The sequence below is a fragment of the Malurus melanocephalus genome, unplaced genomic scaffold, assembly GCF_030028575.1.
Source record: "Malurus melanocephalus ecotype Western Australia unplaced genomic scaffold, MMel_1.1 scaffold_247, whole genome shotgun sequence".
Classification (NCBI taxonomy): domain Eukaryota; kingdom Metazoa; phylum Chordata; class Aves; order Passeriformes; family Maluridae; genus Malurus; species Malurus melanocephalus.
This window is the reverse complement of record NW_026623479.1, coordinates 421,412-442,953: the sequence shown is the minus strand read 5'-3', so window position 1 is coordinate 442,953 and position 21,542 is coordinate 421,412. Positions and strand designations below refer to the sequence as shown.

Below are 21,542 nucleotides of genomic sequence, written 5' to 3'. Positions count from 1 at the left end.
CCCAGGGTAATTGTGGCTAGTTTCCTGTGCTTAAGCCAATGTACATCAAACATTACAGCATTAAAACCAACAAAGTGACAGGTACGCAGCTCCCRCTCTGACAAGCACTCCCTGCTCTGGACAAAAGATAAACCTATCAGCTATTTTGATGTCTTTAAGCACTTTCCTTTATCAAGTCCTAAATTAAGTGGATAAGAAAGCTGAATTGGAGCAGTTCTGTTTTATAGTTATCAGTGGAACATAGTCATGATTTCATTACAGACAGAATTTTATTTGATCTTATCTCAATATTACAGGCTTTAACTCACTAATAAAACTCTAAAAGCTCTAAAAGAACTCAAGTTATTTCAAGCAGAAAAGAATTATGAAAGCAATTTGAGATAAAAGAGGGCAGGGGACATCTTCCTAAAAGTAGCATAAGAACAGTTGTGGGGGAAGTAGGCAAGGTGCGAGTTAAAATAAAACAGAACATGCACCACACTGCTTAAGTATAATTAGTTCAAGATTCTAACAAAAAAGCATCATGACTGTTTTCAGATAGCTTCATGAAAGCACAAAAATATTTCCATTGCCCACATCACAATTTGCTCAAGGCAGACATTCAGCCCTTGCTCACTTGATAGCAAATTGTTAAGAAAGAAAAAGCATGAAAGCATGTAACTTTTCAAGGATATACCCCCAAAAACTCCAGGGCTCAGTCCTAACCTGGCGTATACAGCAGCTTGAATAAATGATACACCTAACTGAGCTCATGGATGCAGGGTACCTGCAGATCTCATGGGGAAAGCCTGCCTCAAACATTTAGCATCAGCTGAAGAAGCAGAATTCCCCTCTCTATAAGCTGACACACCTGCAGGTAACTATCTGCTCTGGAATTTATTTCATTGTGCCCTCAGCTAAAGCTATTGAATTTATCCCTTGGATACTTCCTAATGGCACTGAGATTCATGTCAACCTGGTAAGGATGCAGGAAACTCTGAAGGCAAGCAGCTGAAATCTCACAGCCAAGGAAGGCTTCAGCCTCTGCAGTCACACCAGCCATCAGTGGCAGGCAGGTATGACAAAAAGGCTGAGTAGTGACAACCACTGAGAAAAAGCCAGAGCCAAASAGCGCCCTGTTAGACACAGCTGCCCCCATTAAAGACACAACATTCCAGGCTTTGTGATCAGACACAAGGAGGTGTAGATCAATCTGCCTTTTTTACTAACACAGAATAAACTGGGCTCTGTTCTGAACCCAACCATTTAATCTGAGAACACTGCACTRGCAGCTATTACATGYAAGAAGCAATTAAAYTGGTTGCACTGCAGAGTCACTAAGGGCTTGCTGTGCTTTCCTAGAGTATGATCTGCACAGGGGTTGAGGCCAATGGTTAGGATTCTAATAGTATCAACTGGCTGGGAATTACCTATGAAAAGGTGCCATATTATCTGAGGAATATACAGTGGACGCTCCTTTCAAAGGAGATCTCACTGACAAAATTCTTATAAAACAAACTGCAGAAGCAGGAAGAGCAATAACAGTCATTTAGGCAGCAGGAGAATAGCTAGAAGATGTGTAAGTGTCTCAAGGAGAACTCRTTGAGGCTGAAGGAACCAGCTTAGGGCTGCAGTTGTGTACTGCTAAAAAACACCCACATCCATAAAAAATCCCCCACAAAAAAAAAACAACAAGAAAAACCCAAAAAAAGAAAAAAAAAACCCAAAACCAAAAAACAAACCCCAAACCCAACAGATTTCTGCAAAGTATTTTGACTGATGACTCGTGAGAAGTTAGGAGCCTAAAGAGAATTTAGGAACCCAATCATTCTGTTCCATTTGGCCATTAGCACACAGGAGTTCCCGACATCATTCACTAGGTCACAGCCTTCTGCTCAACCAGAAACAATCTCTGCCTTTGCCTTTAGCACAGAAGGTTCAGGCAAACCCAACCCAGTCCCAGCTGCCCTCAGAAGCAGCAGGAACACCCCGAGTCTTTTCTCACTGCCTCAAAGCACAACAGTCTCTGCAGAGAGCTGTAAATGACTCTGTGACACTAAACCAAGGAGGAACATTTGGTACAGCTAATGCTGACACATGCAGGCAATACACAGCTCTAGCACACTCAAAATACCCAATACATACTCAGTTTCTCTAGGATCTCCTCATCTGTCATCTTGGACTTTTTTCGCTGTCGGTCTGTGTTTCTGTACAGAGTGTTTGTGTTTGAGTTTTCAGGTTGGGGTGTGGTGGCTTCTTTAGCTGGTGCTGGTGCAGCGGCAGGTTCAATAACAGAGCGTGTGTAGATCTGTGACAAGAAATTATTTTGTGTCAGAAAGGTGGCTGGTAGATCGTATTTCTGAGATCATATTTCAAATGCAAACCCTAAGGAAGATCATGTCACCCACATCCAGGGCTCTAAAATTGGTTTTGCTGTCCACTTCTCAAAATGAATGGGCAAAAATGAAAGGTTACAAGTTCATGGGCAGTTTTATGTTCAATTTTCATGGATTTTCACATAYAGTCTGTGGAGAGGGGCAGGTACCTCCAGGGGACAGTGTGTCCTATGTATCTTGTATCTTGCCAGGATATGAACTGCATCTTTGGACCACTCTCCCTGCTGCCAGGCAGCCTGCACAGGGGCAAAGTGGCTCATTTTCACACTTGCAGCATTGAAGGATATGATGGCACCTCTTATCTGATACACAGAGAAAGTCATGGCCCCCATCAGAATCCCAGAAAACTGACAGCTGAATGTGAAAGTCCCAACCCGATTTTCCTGGGTGGTGGCTGGGGTGAAGCTCTGCTCACAGCAGGACRCCAGCCCACAGCACCTTCAGCCCCAAATGGTGAATGCTGTCTGAGCAGAAACCTGCAGCTCTGCACTGCCCCAAACACAGAGCTAACCAAAGCTGGCACTTACTGATTTCGTGTGTTCAGGCCGTGGGGCAATAACAGGAGGAGGTTCATTGTCATCTTCCTCTTCTTCATCATCTTCATCCTCTTCTTCAGACACAGAGGGAGCCAGAGGAGGTTCTGATGCTGTTTTTGTGCTCTGTGGGGAAACAGTGGTGGGAGTGACAGTCACTATCGTGCCACTTTGGAGCTTTGATACCTACACCCTTAGATTCCTAGACATCAGAGGCCATTCTAGACATGCACATGCTCCTATGGGAGTTCTAAGTTACAACACAATTTAAAGGTTTAGGTGCATTGAACTCCATCAGTCCCAGCTGCTACTCAGAGGCAGGGGGTTGTATCATGGCATCCCAAATTTGCTGGTGAAGCAAAAAATGAAAATGTGCTTTGTGAAGTGTTTTACCAGCTGCTTTAAAGCTGGCTACAACAGGCCACTTAGAGAACTGAAGCAAATCAAAGGCACCATTCTACATATTTACATCTCACTGGCACTCTCTTTAAAATGCCATGCCTTTGGTCCCAGCAGAAATTCCAGTAAGGAAGTCCACAGCAAACTGGGAGACCTGAGTTGTAATTTTGGAAAGCTGATGTGCTGACTGTCTCACTGCTGCCTCTGTTTGCTAGAAGAAAATACCACAGCATCTGCCAAGGTGTCCATACCCACTGAAAAAGCTATTGGGAAGGCTTACTCTGCTCTGGTGAGCACCACACTTCCTCTGAAAAGTGTGTTTTATTAAACATAAGGGAAGTGGCATTGATTGAAAATCTGAAGTATGAATATTCAAAGATGATTTTMATTTTATTATACACAGCTGGCCATGTAATGCAAACCACATGAAGTTGTTCAACACTTTAAAATAAAAGCCATATCTCCATTCAGTCACTTGCTATTTAATTCACTAACAATAACCCTAATAAATTTGGTCAGAATTAATGTGTATGTCACTCCTACATCTCTGGGATTRCTACTGCAATCCAGCATTAATTAGAGTGGATGGTTATTTTAAACTTTCTTTCAGTGRTTACATATCAATTATAACCTTATTCATACTCAGTTATATATCCAGCTGTACTAAGGAGAGATCATGAAATTTGATAGAAATGGGATTCTRAACTGTTAAAACTAAATTAAAATGGGCTCATTAGGTGGTGTTGCATATTGTCGTGAATTATATACACCATGGATAAAACCATCAAACAATCTTCTGTCTGCTAAAGCAGACTTTCATCTGTTTAAAAGATCTCAAATGGAAAATTTAAAATCGGACAGGGAAAGCTCATGGCTTGCTCCACAATTCTTAAACAACAAAGATTACTTTGGAACATCAAAGGTTACTTTGCCACTCACCGACGGATGGGCTTCTATGTATCCATGGGCGCTTTTATCTGCAATGAGCAAAGGAAAATCAACCAGATGCTGTTAGAAAAAAAACCTGCCTGTTTTGGGGAATCCCACAGAACAAGTCAACCCAAATGGAAAACATTTTTCTTTACACCATCCCTTCAGGAGCAACAGCAAGGAAGAGGACAGAACAAAATTCCAGACTGTGTCTTTTTTTGGCCCTCTTTGCTGGTAAATAAAATAGATAGAAATTTGTTCAAGAAAATGTGAATTGTTCTTTAACTGTCAATGCATCTGTTCCACCCAAGAGCTAAAGCAGCTTTTTCTCCTTTCCTTCCTGTGTYTTATTTTTTGTTCAATAAATTGCATGCATTCATTCTCATTAGCTTGCTGACAACATTTCCACAGAAAAGCTTCCCCAAAACCCCCTTAGCCATGGCAGTTCTATTCTGACACAGCACAAGAACAACTCCTGGGTTCAGGAGCACACACAAACTGTTTTGAAGTCTGCATGTCATCACAAGGGGAATTGCTATTTTAGCACACAGTAAGTCTCAATTAGTTAAATCCTTTAATTATGGAATTTGGAAAAAAAGACGCTTTCTCTCTGTTCTGGAGATAAGAGCACAGTTTTTACAAATAATTCTGAGAGCTTTTTGMATTTTGGAAGTTGGTGGAATCATCAAACTGAGGAAATGACAGACTCCACTGCCACAGACAATGYCATGGAGGGAATGCAACCCCAGCAGGTTACATTCCAAATGCTGTGCTCACCCTGCTGGCTACAGGCACCCCCTTTTTTAGCTGAAGTTGTCGATAGGAGCTCTACCAAACCAATGCCACCTTAATCTCGGTTAGCTCTACAAACCAGCAACCAAGCAAGTCAGCATTTTAATGATGTTTGGGGGGAAAAAGGAGAAATGGAATTCATTTCAGGAGTATCTCACAATGTGGAATTGGTTCAGGGTGCTTCTTGAACAATTGAATGCTGAACTCATTCAGGAGCCTGTCCTCTCCTGATGGGAAATTTTAACTTACCTCCTGACGTAAAGCTCATGTATTTCTGGTTGTTAACTGTTTCTTTGGAATCATAAAATTTGAGAACATCTARAACAGCCTGTGGGTTCTTCTTCTGCTCCAGCTTTGTTATGTTGGAGGTCTGTAGTAGCCTGGCCCACTGCTCTGGAATGCCCTGTAGACGTCGAGTGGAAACAAAGTGGGTTTAGAGTATTTAAAATTCTCAGCCTCACAATTCTTTACCAAGATCCCATGCTCCCTGTAAGATTACTCGCAGAAATTTTGACTGACACCTTAAAATTAAAATTAGATGCAATAATTTTCTTYTCTATGAAAAATCTAGCTAAAACAGGACCCAAATTTAAAAAGAAAAAAAAATAATGACTGTGAGTGGAAAACAAGGGCATGAAACTTCTCTGGAAATCAACTCTGCTCTTCCATGGAATAATGATTTAAAACTTAAGCTTGTTTGCCTGGTGATTCAGGGCAGACATAACAAGACTATTCTCTMTTGGTGGACAACACAGTGTCTTTTAGGAGCTTTACACTGGACTTTTCATGCTTAGGAATGCAAACACATTTGGCTGAAATGATCACTGCTGTCCGATTCAAAGGTAAACCCCACMCTGATACAATTAGTTTTCAGGATACCAGGGAACACTGCAGGGTAAAGAATCTGYCTTTCAGCTCTCAAAATCATGACACTGAGGTGTACCACTGCTGCAWAGGATGACTCTAGGCTCTCTACCACAAACATACAGAAACCASGGGCTCAGCAAACAGGCTGAGAGTGCCAAAGCCTTGAATGAATTCTTGCACATCTTAAGGGTGAGGTGGAATTTGAAAATTGATCCAATCACTGAAAGCCCCAGCTCTACACTGAAATTCTATTAATGAAAATTTGCTTTAGTTATCCAGGATAATTCCCTAGATTTGACAGCCTGTCATTCCCCCCTTCACTGCACAACTGACATTGACCAGCAAGTTGTAGGGCTCACTGAAGGAAAAATGACACCTTAGCCTTGGTGCCACCCCTATCTACTTTCATACAGCTTCTTCTCAGAAATTGTCCACAAAACAATGTGTGACATGGGCCTCCAAAGTTTAGGATTGATGAAAAAAGTGGGAAAAGCCAAGCAACAAATCTACTGCACACACATCAACCTGCTGCTGCAGTGCTATGACATCTCAAAGAAGCATTTGGGGCCTGTGACGCACCTCTGGGAGCCTCCCTGGGCACATCTGTGAGCCATAGAGATCTGGCTGTAATGGACGTAAATAAAGAAAGAAAAGAAAGTTAAAACAGAATGTGGGACAACTTAGAAGGTGGTAGGAGGAGGAAACCAATGGGCCAAAATGGGCAAGTCCCATCTAAAATGGGAGTTACGAGGCGGATACCAAACAGATCAGGTAGTGGACAGGCTACAGGAAGGCAGGTTTAGGAAAACAGAAAAACCACAACTGTTCCAAAGTTTGGAAGCATCATTCCCCCTCCTCCTGCTTTTAAACAGCTTTTCTCTCCTCACAAAAATACATTCCTGACAATTAACAGCAAGTGATTAGAAAAATTACATGTGATTTCCTTTCTCAATTAAAAAAAACAAGAAGGATCTGGGCTTTTGCTGTTTGCCGAGTTTTGAAGCCAGATTCCCATTTTTGAATGGCTCTGTACAAGTTTTTCCAAGCTTGGGAGTTCTCCAGCCCCGARATCACCACTTGACCAGTGGAGAGAGCAGCTGGTCAAAGTCAGATTGTGAAATCTGTGAGGTTGTGCATTGCCACAACACAAATAGTCTGTGTGTGTCAGACTGAAAATCAGGACAATTGTAAAGAAATGCTTGATTAGATTAGGAACGTGTAACTTCTTTGGATTTACAGCCACAACTTTTCCCACTTACTAATGTCATAATCTTGAAGCTTTAAAAGTTTGGTAGGTAACCACATTTTCTTCTAGACTGGGGATGAGGGAATGGTTTCAAACATGCATGCCTTACAAAAAAACACTCCCCAAAGGCCTGCTAACCACACTGTCCTCCATTCAGAAAATGCAACTCTTTTTTCAAATAAAGGAACATAAAGCTCTAGCAACATGCTCCCACCCAACAGTTTCCAACCAGTTTTATTCTCTGCTTTAAAAGGTCTGCTATTTAGCAAATGTGGTTGCTCCAAGCACAGTGAAATGGAGATGGAATATCTCATGATGGACAACACAGGTTGGTGCTCAAGCCTGAAAGCCAGAACTCGGGAGCCCATGCAACTGTGCATTGGGATGCATCTAACAACAACCAGGGGATGCAGCTGGGGGTGATGATTCTGTGTCAGAAAATGGCCCAATGCATTGCATATAACCCAGAGAGCAGGCACTACTGGCATGACAGCTGCAATAATTCGAAATAAAAAAAAACCATTATGTTTGCACGTTGATTGGACACTCCCATGGCACTTCCAAACTTTTGAAAGAGACAGACAGCGTGATCACTAGACAGTGGGAATATCTGAACATGGTATGGGCTGGTGGCAGTCCCTTTGCAGGACGTACTTACCACATGACTACCCAGCTGATACACAGGTTCTATCCAGGTTGGGACAAATCAAACTTGCCTAATGTAGTGTGGAATGTAATGCCTGCATCTGAGATTAGCTGGGACCCATAGCTAGTTCTTAATGGTGCAAAAATTCCCTTCCTATGACTGATGTTTGACTCYACTAAGGACTGCAGCATTAAGCCCTGTGCTGGCAATGGGAAGTCACCTGTCCCTTTGGTTAGTTTTGAATTGGTTAGAATCTTCTCAGACTGCAGCACTGCACACCCACACTTCAGGAACAAGTGTAATGGCAAAACAGCAGACATCTGATGTCCACTGTTCGGAAAAAGATACTCAAAAATAAACTCTGCTACAGCAACAAAGCTAGACCTATTTAGCCATGTAGAATTGCTTTCCTCTATAAAGGGCCAGGACCTCCGTTGGTGGCATCTGACACCAAAAAAAAATTAAAATCTCTTATGCTAGAGACTGTTTTGACACACTGGTAGATAATAACAACATTCAAGATGATCCAGACCTTGATCCCTCAAATACAAATAGTGRGTGCTTGTGCTTAGAACTGAAGTGTTTTAAGCTTGACAGCCCTCCTGTCTGTTCCAGCTGGCAGGGACGTGACCTAACCAGGACCCAGAGCACCAATCAGATTATGAGAGAACATGAGTCTGACCCATCATGTGTGCACAGAGTCAGAAGGAAAGTCTCAATAAAGGTAGAAATAAAGGYAGAAGGCTGAAAGGAAGAACAGATATAAACTAAGAACATCTGCACATGCAGTGGGGAGAGAAAGAAAGTGGGAAGGCAAAGACACACAAGAAGCAATGCAAACAAAAAAAGAAGAAAACAAAAGCAGAACGTAACATTATCTGAAGATAAGGAGAATGGCACTGAAGATTAACCTGAACAATGAAGCAGCTACAGGAAAAGAAAGAGAGGAAAAAAAAAAGAAAAAAAACAGGAGAGACAGCAGGGAAAACACAATTTTAAAAGCTTTATGCAAAGTTTCTGATCAAAAATGACCACATCTGGGCTTTTTAAATGAGCATTCAGTCAAGCCCTGGGGTTTGGCACAGAATAAATTTTGAAGTAAGATTTTATGACATATATTTTAAAAAGCCTAATTAACTAGTCCACTTATTTTAAATGTAGTTGTATTTCCTAATTACCAAGGATAATTCAATTTCACTACTCCTTTGAAGACATGCTGTCATTAAATGTGTCTTTTTTCTACTACTGTTATTCCTATGGTTGCAACTGCTACTGTAGGACACAGAAAGTTTCCMGCTTTCTGAAACACCTTTGTGAAACAAATGTAGCAAAGTAAAAAAATTATGAAGAAATCACATTTAGGGCTCAAATTCTGAAAATTAGCCATCCTTTGTCTAGGCAAATGATTTGTCCCATCCTGTTTGGTGTACGCAGCCAGTCAGCACCAGCACAGTCCATAATGATGATTACACAGTCTGACCACTCAGCTCACAGGGCACTACTGGTGGCAGGAGAGTTGCTAATGCTCCTCTCACCTCCACAGCTCAACAAAACATAAGCTCACTACCATCTTAGCTTTAAGGAATAATGGTTTCAGCACCTTACTAGTAATCTGAGAGAAAATGCTCTGAAGCCCCTTGCACACTTCAAAGAGCTTYCATCAGATTCGTTTTTCCCAACACTTTGCTGAGATACAAGAAGCAAAGCTGATGGCTATTTTATTAATACATAAAGGCTAGAAACACTGATCACCCAGTGTACAAACRTATTTTGAAGGATACTAAATTAAAAAGAATGGACTTCCACCATGTTGCTGCTTTCTGGGTGTCTCCAAGGGCGGCCTGCAGAGCAGCTGGACTTTGCACTTTGAGTTTGGTTGTCTACTATGCACGTGGGGAGACTTTTTATACTTTCCCATAGACACTGAATAACCCACCCTTGTAGCAGCTTGGGGGACTGGTAAAAGCATACACCTACGTTCTTCCTAGTTTTCATTTCCCACAGACACTCTGCTGACAATCCTTGGAGAAAAAAAAAAAAATAGCAGCCTGAATCACAAGTTAAATACTCCAAATCCTAAGCTCAACAAATAAGTCTCTTTCTTCACAGCCTGGCTGCTGTCATCTGATGTTTCTGGCAACAGGAGGTTATTTTACCATCAAGAAACTAGAAGCTCTGGTAAACAYGAAATACAGCAGTTACTTACTGTGAATTCTCCAGTGACTGCATCAAATCCCACATGAATGGTGTGYTCAAAGTCTGAAGGAAGAGAGATCTCAGGACGCTCTTTCTCTTTCTTCTTGTTGGCTAGAGGCAAAATGTTAACAAGCACTTATTTTCTGTACAGTTTTTCATTTAAAACTTTTAACAATCAGGTGTGCTCAAAATAATGTTTAAAATTGGAAAACAAATCAATTAATGTCCATCTAACTTGACAAACAGACCCAAGTTAACACACCACCAGCCTGGCAACCCTTGCTGGGGATGGTCTAGAAGGTGTTATTTTGTTTTCCTTTCAGCCAATGTAGCTGCTGCTAAAGCAAGCTATTCATGATAGCCTTCTCAAGCTATCCTTAATCAGTATGATTTCTATTTTCAGTTCTTTTTTTACATTTTCACATCTAGAAACKAACTCCTGTTTGACTTCATGCTGTGGGTTCCTGCACAAGTAAATCACACAGGACATGTGTCYGTGTGTCTTTTTTCCAGCACAGTTTGAACACATTTTAAAATGAACCAAATCCAAGAGGAAAGGTTTTTTTAGATAGACGATTTTTTCCTACAGGCTCTGTAAAAACATCAGCAGCACCTATGACTTCTCTTCCAAGTAAAAGGCTGAAACAGCAGCTCTGTTTTAGAAAAGACAGAATCTGCCCAGCAACAGAATCCCRTAAATGCCTTTGGAAAAGCTTCATTTGAGCTCTCAATTAAGTAAGACATATAATCACAAAATGCAGGCTTTATTAGTCTCCAGAWTTTTTTTTCTTTATAAATCACTCCACCAGTATTCCCAGAGTGTGKAGTATCTTACTTAAGCAGGCAGAGTTGGAAGTCAGTCAACCTCCATATGCTTCTCATCTCCCTCCCTCTTTACAACTCTTTGAAAGTAACATCCCTTGTGGTCATCCATCTCCTGCACTTGTGACTGCTGACAAATGYCACTTCAGCCCAGTTTTACTGACCCTGATAAAGAATGAGTGGAATAAAGGCTGAGGGAAGCTGCCTCCACTTTCCTGCAGTGTTTTAATAGTATGTTTGACAGCTCCATAGGTTCACCCAGGGATCTCATCCAAGACTGGAGTCACCAWGCACCAGCAGCCCTCCCAGTCCATGTCTGTTTTTGCTCAGGCAGTAACTCCACAAGGCCTCTATTTGCACGTTTCTTGTTCTACCTTACAACCCTGTTTAAGTGGAAGATGCTCTGCTCTTTGTACTTACAGTCTATTTTGAACGTTTCTAATCCTTTCTCTGCATTGCTGCATTTATCCTCATTAAGTAATTGTCATCTTTTGTTTGTGCTGCACACCCCTACACAATGTTTATGGATGAAGTATTTTAATTTAGCATTCAGAAAAGATGGCAGCAATATATCAAATACAAATGCAAAGGATTTCCCCTTCTTTTATCATTAAGATGATGTTGCTTAATTTTCAGGGCAGATGTTGCCAGTTAGAAGATGTCATCTCTGTGTAGATAACAAAACTGATTTCTTCTACCTCATCATTTGCAAGCAAATGCAGTGAAAATTATATTCAAAGGATTATCAAACYCAGTTCAAAGCAGCAGTCAAATCTAGACGTGAAATAAGGGTTTATAAAAAACGTTCCATCAAAAGCAGAGCTTGTCCATGCTAGGACTCTCCTGCTGGAGGACAAGTGTTCCAGCTCATTCCCCAAGATCTGGCTCATTTGCTTCATGGACTTGTGCCTACAGGACTGTGATATAACATCTATGGCTCAAATGCTGATAAACTACAAATGAAATACAGAATTAAACATCTCTTTATAACACACTCACCTTTCCCCAGGCTAAAAACTATGACACATCTGTCTGGGCCCTGCAAATCAAATCATTTCTATTCCACACAAGCCAGTAAAATGATATCAAAAGGCATGACTTCTTTGAAGCACTGACTGACTGGATGCAAGGGGTTTGTACCGAATATTCCTATTTGATTTTCTTGTAAATGCCCCTCTCAATACACTCCTGCTGCACAGTTAGCCATGAGAGCCTCCACACCACCTCAGCACCTATGACAGATTAAAACAGAACAAGGAAAGATTGCTCTTCCASAGTCTGCATCACCATCATTACCATTATGTTAAAAGAGCAGTAGTTTGGGAGAAAAATGTGACTCAGCTAATTGGCAGCTTTTCTCAGAGAAAGAGGAAGGGTTTGACCTCATGCTTACGCCCTCCTGTTTGCTCACCTCCTCTTCAAGTCACTCTGTTCTTCCCTCCATTCCCTCTCCCTTCCACTGCAACTCACACTTGTCTTCTCATCCTCCTTATTGCTCTGCTCCTCCTGTCCCACTCCAGTAGCTTTGTCCTTTTGTCCTCTTCCCTTGATCTTTACTTTGCTGGGTTTTCCTCCTTCCCTCTTTTCTTGTTTTTCTGTGCGGAAACCAGAAACCTAAAAGCCAGAGTCTGCTCCCATCCACAGCCAAGTCCAAAGCAGCTTCATGGAAGTGGTGTCATTCACCCAGGAACTTAACATGGAGGGACCTCTGAAAGGGCATCTGAGCTGTGGCAGGTCTGCCTCTCCCTGATTTCTTTAGGCCAAATGCTCTACAGTGCCTTCACGGAGCCCTCAGTGCACACACACCATTAATTTATTTCACAGCAATTATAAGTGGTTTAATGAAAGCAGAACAAGCCTGTACCAAACAACTTTAAGAACCAAGCTTTCTTTCTGCTCTCAGTTCTGCTGAGGTAACAACCTCTGCTGAATGAAGCACTACTGCTGCAAACTCCACTGGGGTTTCCATCACCGTGRTTATCTGAGGTAGGAAGGCCAATTTCACAGCTTCAGCAGAACAGGTTCAGCTCCTTGCTCCACACAGATTGCCTGCATGACACTGGAAAYTTATTTCAGTTGTCTGCCTTGGGTTCCTGCCCCCAGGAATTGGGGTACCTTAGCCCAGAGATGGGAGAGAGAGGAGCTATACAACAACATGAGGTCAGGCACTATGGGAAGAAGCAGGACACGACTGCCTAAATGGTTTATTTCAACTGTATATGCACAGAAGGGCTCCACATAGCCATCACTGGGCTTGCCAAAACAAGGTTTTAAACACAAGTGCTCAAACTCTAACTGAAAATGCTGCACTCCAGCAGGGGAGTGACTGCAAAAGATTCCTGGTGCCCAGGCACAGCAGTCCTGGCACACACCACAGCCTTGGAGAGAACACACTGTACCATATCCATCCTCACATCCCTCCTGTCTGGTGAGCAAATGACAGACAGCAAAGTTCCTGCAGGCTCAGGCAGAAATACCCAGCCATGGTGTTTTCTCCACATTCTAGTTACTTGCACCAGTGATGAACTATGGGTTTAACATTGTGAGGCTGCAAAGCGCTGCACTAGATGAGAGCAGACACATCAATCTCCTTCTGTTTTATACGCAGGAGTCTCAAAAATGTGTCACAGAGTCCGTGAAGCACACACATGCCAGCTGATACCCTGACCCACAAACCAACCCTGCAGTGAAATCACCTCAAGGGACTTGGCCAGTCAAGCTAAACTTCCTCCATTTATTATTCTAACCAACAAAATTAAGCTATAAATCTTACCTGACTTTTCCTCACGGTCACATTTAAAATCATGACACTTGTATGTTCCCTAAGATTGTTTTGACTGGTATTTAATTRCATTTTTAATGTCACTGATCATTTCCAGGAGGCGTTGTTTCTGGGTCTCCCCTGCTCTGCATGCGTTTCACACAGCATCTCCTACTTAAGAAATGCTTCCTCAGGGAGGGATAATACCATCCTGCTAGCACTCAGGGGAAGAAGTGACCCAAGTCTTTCCAAGAATTAAGCAAGCTGAGAAAGRTTTTCATTTTGGCCTTTAAAAAGAATCAATTGAAAATTAATTTTGTTCCCAGAAGGGGACATTTGGGGGAATAATCTGCAGAACGAACCAGCCAGGTTCGCCTGAGGAATGGGCTCATCCARTTACAGCCTTCACATGAGAGAACTCAATGAGGACTGCCCGTGGCTGAGAGGAGGAATGGGGCTGCCCCTGTGCCCTTTACCACCTGTGCGAGTTTTGAATTCCAGACTCCAACTGCCCCACACAACCTCATGAAGACTCACGAATGGGGCAGCTAAGAAGCACGGGTGAGCCAGAGCTCCAAGGGAATGACTGCAGTTCCACAATTCTGAGCTCTCCTTGGAGGACGTTGAAGGCAAAATCACTCTGGAAATCCAGCTGGATAATGTGCTGCTGACCACAACCTCCGAGCCCAGCATTTCAGCCAGTTTTCAGTCTACCTCACTGTACCCTTATCTGTACTGTACTCTATCAGTCTGTCTGTGAGGATACTGTGGGAAGCTCTGCTGAACACCTTACTAAAGCAGAAGTAACAACCACTGCTCTGCCTTCACTACCAAGCCTGTCAYCTCAAGGTAAAAGGCTGTCAGTATAGTTCAGCATGAATTCCCCTCCACAAATCCATGCTGACTATTCCTGACCACATTGTTATCCTTCATTTGCATGGAAACACTTTCCAGGATTTTCTCCACCACCTTCCCAAGGACCAAGGTGAGAATGGCTGGCCTGCACTTCCCCAGATCCTTCTTCTTTGCTTTTCTTCCATCACAGCAACATCCCCCAGTGACCCCAACCTTTCAAAGATAGTCAAGAGTGGCCTTCCAGTGACAGCAGCCTTGCGGGTGCAGATCATCAGTTCCCATGATATTAGAAATAAAGAAGGTCCCATCCCTTAAACCTGCAAATGTGCTAACTTAAAACACACTCCTTTCCACAATTCTAAAAGAATGCAACTGAAATCCAACTGAAATGCTGTTTGCTGCATGCTTAAAAGACTCTTGCTGCATCCACACCTAGCAGGTTTTAAACCACCCCATTCTGCATCCACTTTCACTGCAAAAGCAACAAGCAAGAAGAGCCCTGTTTCTGTTCCYGGAATATAAGTGCATTAAAAAACCCCTAAGTGTCAGGCATATTGCCCTCTCACTTCTGCAAATGTATTTTCACAAGTACACAACCTCATCTCTGTATTTACTGCTAATGCAAAGCAAAATCCAAAGGAAAGGATTCCCCAGCTTAACTATAAAGTTATTTTTAAAAGGCAAGTTGCACAATGTGTGCACATTTTAGTGTCTTTTCATASACAAGAAAGTAACTGACTGAACACCTCCTCCTCCTCTGAAATGTGTTTCTAGAGTAATTGGAACAGAAGGCTTTGGTACCATGGCCTGTGACTGAAACAGAAAGAAAACAGCRGCAGAAAGCAAACACGAAAACCAGTGACCACCAGAAAGCCCAGAGAAGGAGCCACCCATCTGCACTGCTGATACTTTACTTTTATCCCCTCCTCCTGGAAAGATGGAGCGCAGCCTGGCTTTCTTGTTCTTCTCCTCAGGGGCCATGGGAAGCGGTTTTGAGCTGTGGTTTAGTGCTGAAGAATCGCGATTGTTGCTGTTCATTCTCAAYGGTGGAGCTGGAGGTTTCTCTTCAATATCCAGACTATCGGACATCTTCAGCAGCCCTCACAGCCTCCTGCAAARCACAACACAAAACATGCCTGTCAAGGGAGGATCCCATGGACGCACAGCTGAAAACTCAAGCAACAGCTGGTCCCAGCCCTCTCCCAGCACATCCAGCATGGAGCAGGGATCCTGGAGGTCCTGATTCACAAACAAGCACTTGAAGCCACCACTTACTGACTCCACCTGCTCACCTCCATCAGGRGAGTAGCTTGTATGAGCACCTTCCCAGCTGCCTTCAACTGGGTTGTGTTGTATCAGTGACCTGACCTATTCTGGTATCTTTTCCCTGCAGCAAGTGAGGGAGAGCTCAAACAATTGCTGTGCTGGTAGATCCGTGTGGTCACCATCCAAAGAGGATGTCTACTCATAGGCTCACCCTGTGTGAAYTGCCAGACTTCCCCTAAACCATGTGGTTGCTCACCTCCACCTGTAACTGCAGGTAACACTGAACCACAAGCAGCCACTGACCAGGTGTGTTCTCTAGAGCCTTGCATTCGGGACTAAAAGCATGAAAAAAATCACACACTTTTAACTAACGGAGTCGTGTATTGGAGGCAGATGTCAGAGAGAAAGATGTGTTTGTCATTTGGACCACACCACCTGGGAAAGCACAAGTGATCCTTCAGAGAAAACCACGGTCCCTAGGATCTGCCTATTCCTCAAGGGAAAGCTCTGCCCACACAGCCCAGTGTCCAGGTAAAGACATGCTCTGGCGATGGAGGAACACAGCTCACCCTCCTGTAGCAGCACACACACACAGGCACTAACGTGCTTTGTATCACCCAGGAACAGTTGTAATTGTGCCCAGACCAGAGATTGTGCCACTCTGGTTTTCAAGCACAGACTASCCTACTTACCTAGAGAACTAAATGCTTTTGTAGATTGAGGTCAAACAGTTAATATTACTAATCTTAGTGAYTTCCATCCTGAAATGCAGAAGGTTTTCTAGTAAGGAAGGTGGGGGGGAACAGCCAGTAATGAAAACTACAGCAAAGTGACAGGGAGATCCACACATGCTGTGTTTGTTATCCTGGTGAAGGGAAAGCCCATGATGCCCAGGTTTCTGTGCAGAGTTCCAAGCTTATGAAGCCAAGCAGAGACATCTGGACACAGCCCCCTGTTCCTCCAGCAATTCTCAAAGATTGGGAACTTATGCAAGACATAATTTTGTCTCTAACCCACCTACAAAGAGTTTTCCAGTGCCAAATACAGCCTTCACTTGCAGGATGATCACTGTGAGGGTGATCACAGAAGCACCAAGGCACATTTTCAGCTTGTTATCAAAAGCAAGGCAGTTATTCTGAGAAGTCCATTATAGGTCACAGTTTCAGTTGTCCCTCAGAATGGGACAACTGTGTCTGTCACTGCATCTATTTGTAAACAATGCCAGTCTGCTGAAATACGTCCTCTCATGGGATTCATCCCACAAAGAATACTATTAACGGTTTCTGGCCCAATTTGCCTATGATGTAATTATTTCCAAGATTTTCAAAGGAACACTATATTTTGTTCAGAGCTGTTTCAGGCTCAGTTTCAAGAACTGCACAAAGCTCTTTTATTCACTCCTAAACCAGAAAAAAAAAAAGAGGGGGAAAGATAGCCTAGAAGGTTTAACGGTTGATATTAACTTTCTAAAGCTGGTCTAAATCAAGAGTAAAGCAAACCACAAAGGCAATACACACCAAGAGACTTAAAATTTATGGKTTTTCTGATCAGAGGAATGTATCAGCTCTTCCATTCACTCTAATTTTGAGRTTTTCCATGTACCACTGCATCATGACAAAAGAACATTGACTGTCACATATGACTTCATATTTTAAATGTTTTGCACTGATTTACCCCAACCCAAACTTAGAGAAAACCTGTAAAGAATGGAGGGGCAATAAGATCTATTCAGCTGAAAAAACTCTCAGGTTTACATTGCAGAGAAATGTCAACAGCAGATAGCTCAAGTTCTACTCTACTCTGGGGCCAGATTTTCCTGYCATAGTAAGTCCTTGGTCCTGCTAGTCTTGTTCTGCACAGGGCAATGAAGAGGACAGGTGACCTACAACTACCTACTTACAGAGAAAATTCACTGCCTATCAGCTTTAAGGAAGCATTTAAAGACAGACTCTTGTACCAAAATACAACAGTGTATTTCAGTATGTTAGCTAGAGCTTTCCCAGCCAAGTGGCAAATGTTAAAATTAAATTCTCAGCCAGGTCAGTTGCCTCTACATAACTATTACAGAGTTATAGAAGATGATCCAACATCCYTTTCCTTCCCCCTCACCTCTTCCAATCACCAGTTTTGTTAAGTGAGAAGAGAAACACTGACTTTAAATATATGGCATTCAGCTTCTCTGTGACTCAATTCCCCCTTTGCAAAAGCCTGTCTTGTAAATTTTTGCATCTAATTCTTGCCAAGCTGGGGAGGAGAGGAAGGAAGATATYTGAAGCCCCCAAATGTCTTCAAAACAACATATACACCCAAAAGATTTGTCCAATTCAGTTCAAGTTCAGAGCAGAAYCTCATGCTGGGCCTTGATCTCAGTAAGCTCTTCACCCCTGTGTATCTGGGGAACACTGTGGATAGATCTTGAATAGCTTTCTTAGGTTAGCCCTGCTATTTCAAAGTCTGCAGCRTTCAGACACAACTGGTTCCAATTAAAACTCACAAATAGTATCCTGTTTGCAGACACTGGYGTTCATTTTCAAAGCCTCAGAGATACTATTGCAGCTTGTGATGCAGCAAAACTGTCTCCAAGATCCCTTGACTGGAAGGAACCATGCCAATTTTTAGGCAGTAGCTTWGCAAATGTAACTTGAAGATCCAAGGCTCGCTCTTTGTTTATAAATATACTTCCTGCAAAAAGATATTTATTACTTAGTTGTATGGGCCAACTTTTGTTCCCAGTGACATTCATCCATTTCCAAAAATCAATGGTGGTGTAACTGAGAAGGATTCCCTAGATACTGAGTACTGAAACACTCTGTTAAGGTATTTACAGAGTACTTCACAGCACAGTTCAGACCTGTATCTGCTCTTCCATACCTGCATGTTTACTTGCATTTTTCTTACAGGTACTTTAAAGAGCAGACGGTGAGTTGGACAGAAGAGACACAGTCATGGTTTCACTTTGTGAAAGATGTTTACTGTCTTCTCTGAAAAACTTGATAAAGTTAAAATACAATACTGAGGTCTTTTTGATAAAAGAGGGTCATATTCAGCATCAGCTGAAGCTGAGATAACTCTGTCTGGGTACTCAGGGTCTGTACCAGCCCCAGGGCAGTCTGTGCTCAGCTGCTTCCAGCCTCGGGTGCCTGCAGACCGTGGGTGGGTGTGTGAGGCTCGCTCTGCAGGCAGGGCAGACACAGCCAGGGTGCCTTTCAGAGTGAAGACATCTTTTCTAGAACCTCCCCCACATGCACGTGCTGCAAAACAACCACTGCATCCCTTCTTTACAAAACCCCGAAGAAAAGGCTGCATTCACACAAACTACAGAAGGAATTATAAGCCTAGAAACAACAAGAACGCTTCCTTTTCACACTGCCTTTCATACAACTGTCTCAAAGCACAATACAAACGTTTGCCAATTAAACTTCCCCATTCCCCTCACAGCCAGGTAAACATGCTCTGAGCTTGAACAAATTATTCAAACTGAGTAATTTCTTTGATGAATGTACTCTCTGTTCCTGTTTGCAAACACCCTGTAAGCAGCTTATGATTTCCTCCAGTATATTCATTTATTCAGAAGTTATCCTCTGTTCTTGCTACAAGTAACTTCTGGCCTCTGAACTCGATGTTCATAAGAAGCTCTCTGTGTGCAGGGGATATTTTGAATTCAGGTTGTATCCAAGCAAAACTACCTTGGTCACAAGTACTTGGAATGGAAACATCCATTCTGAGATGGGATAAACAAACTTCAGTYAGGAATTGCAGTATTAAGAGTTTTACATAGTGACTTACTAATATTGGTTTAAAATTCCCTTTTGACAGTGCACTTGCAACAATAATGTCAATGAATACAGAAGATAAATTCATGCGGTAGCTGTGAAATTAATGGTTTTGACTAAACATTTCTTCAAATTTAAATTACTATAYCCTTTGTCTGGACCTTGAATTACTCAGTTAAATTCCTAAGAGCTGGGAATGGACTGAAACAGTGTCACAACTGATGGAAATAACCTGAAAACATATTTCCCCCCTTTCTTAATTAACATTTGACAGCATTTCTCAGTTCATGGCCTTCAAGGATCCATCTCCCCTTTTCAAACATGACCTACCTATCTAACTACATCTMTTTCCACAACTCTTTCTCTGCAAASTRCCAAYGCAACCRGAGGCAACACTTTACAAAATGTATCTGACTTTCAGGTCCCAACACCCCTCAGCCCACCCGCTTTACACACTTYTTCCCACATGGTGAAGCTGCTGCTCTGCAGACTCCCAGTACTCCGGACATGCTCCCATGACAAAGGTTTCACAGCTCCTCAAACAGCTTCACTTTTCCAAGTGCAGCTAGTACTGGGACTTGCCCAAGTTTTCTCAATTTGTCTTTCCATACAAAGCTGTGGCTGTTCAGGCTGTGGCCCCAAAAAAAGCAAAAAATGGAATTACTTWTGCATAGTAAAGCCAGCAATGTTTAAAGTAAGGGGTATATTAAAGGCAATATTAAAGGCTTAATGTGAGATAACAAGAACAAGGATGTCGAGGTTTTGGCAYAGCTGCGGGACACTGTGAAAGAAAAACCAGAGAATTCCTCTACCCCACTGGAGAACACCCCTAACCCTATTTTCTTTGTGTTTTTCAGGTGTTTTTTGATCCCATCAAAACAAGAGCAATCCATTCAAACTGTGCTCCTGCTGGGATCCTGGCCACTTACTAAACCACTTGAGCTTTGGGATGGTTACATGACTTGGGAGAAGTGTGTGTTACACAGGGTGTGGGGCAGGGAAACAGCTTTTCCCATAAAACCTTGTCCAGGCATTCAGTAAGTACACCTCATCACAGTACAGCAAGGAAAGGAAATACATTCCTACAGGTTACGTGAAGTGAGCACCTCGCAGCATTGYATTATCAGAAGGTGGCCTGTAAAGTGGTGACTATTTTGATAGGAAAAGTGACTTTCCTTCATATGACGAAGGTATGGACATACCCTGATGATGCAGAAAAGCCAACTGGATCACAGGGATGCTTCTGCCACCCAGAAAGAGCAAGGGTAGAGCTCCTGAATGTGGGAAAAGCCACCAGCATCTCCACCCATTCATACCCAAACCCAGATAGCCACATGGCTACTTTTGTAATGTGTTTTTGAATCATGGTTTGAAACAAAAAGGTTGTGCTMTCAGCTACTGAATCTGGAGACTGAGACTGACAGAGCAATGGACGCTCCAGAAGCAGCTGAAGGAAAAAAGTAAAGGACACCACAGCCCTTTTTATTTTTCTTTTACTGTATTGGGAAATGCTCCTCTGGGATAAATAAGAAACTATGAAAAAGTACCTTGAAAAGCCATTTACATRCAAGAGGATAACAAAAACACCACTCCCTGTTTTGCTTTTTATTTATACAGCTGAAGGGCTCCACAATCCCTCCAGCAATCCCTCGCCACAGGAAGGCTCTCTAACAAGTTGCTGGATCTTTGGCACATTCAAGTTGAACACTTGTGGCTCACTTAGTTGACCAGGTAAAGACCCAAAGTGATCCAGGAAACCCAGATCTGGGCCTGCTCCTGGAACAGTTAAGAGTGCAACAGCACCTTGAATTATTGATCTGCCAGGGATAGAACTCTCATTTTACTACAGTGGGAAGAACACTTTTGTTGCATTTTGTTGCAGAAGATCCCAACTGTTGCAACTCAGCACAAAATGTCACCCCTTCTCTCATTTCTTTGCTAAARGCATGTTAAAGGTGAGTCTGCAATAGCCCAGTAAGGTAGCAGGCTATCCCACATGCTCCACTTACATATGAGAAATGCCCAGGAAAAATCATGCTGTGGTATTGCAYCAATGCAAATGTCTTCTTTTACACATCCTG

At 42.6% G+C, this 21,542-nt stretch overlaps 1 protein-coding gene across 9 annotated transcripts in view; it reads right to left on the bottom strand.

Annotated features, from left to right (window-relative positions):
• Window positions 1–21,542, bottom strand: part of PAK3 (p21 (RAC1) activated kinase 3) — a 179,768-nt gene that overhangs the window by 28,893 nt on the left and 129,333 nt on the right. For all 9 annotated transcript variants that reach the window (XR_008965933.1, XM_057375376.1, XM_057375380.1 and 6 more), the window contains exons 2-7: window positions 15,337–15,533; window positions 9,995–10,095; window positions 5,279–5,432; window positions 4,247–4,284; window positions 2,903–3,034; window positions 2,125–2,287 (exon numbers count right to left, since the gene is read on the bottom strand). Coding sequence is in view for 8 of the 9 variants with exons in the window: in XM_057375376.1 (XP_057231359.1) it covers window positions 2,125–2,287; window positions 2,903–3,034; window positions 4,247–4,284; window positions 5,279–5,432; window positions 9,995–10,095; window positions 15,337–15,511 (763 nt within the window). In the remaining variant the exon portion in view is untranslated. The remainder of the gene's footprint in view (window positions 1–2,124; window positions 2,288–2,902; window positions 3,035–4,246; window positions 4,285–5,278; window positions 5,433–9,994; window positions 10,096–15,336; window positions 15,534–21,542) is intronic.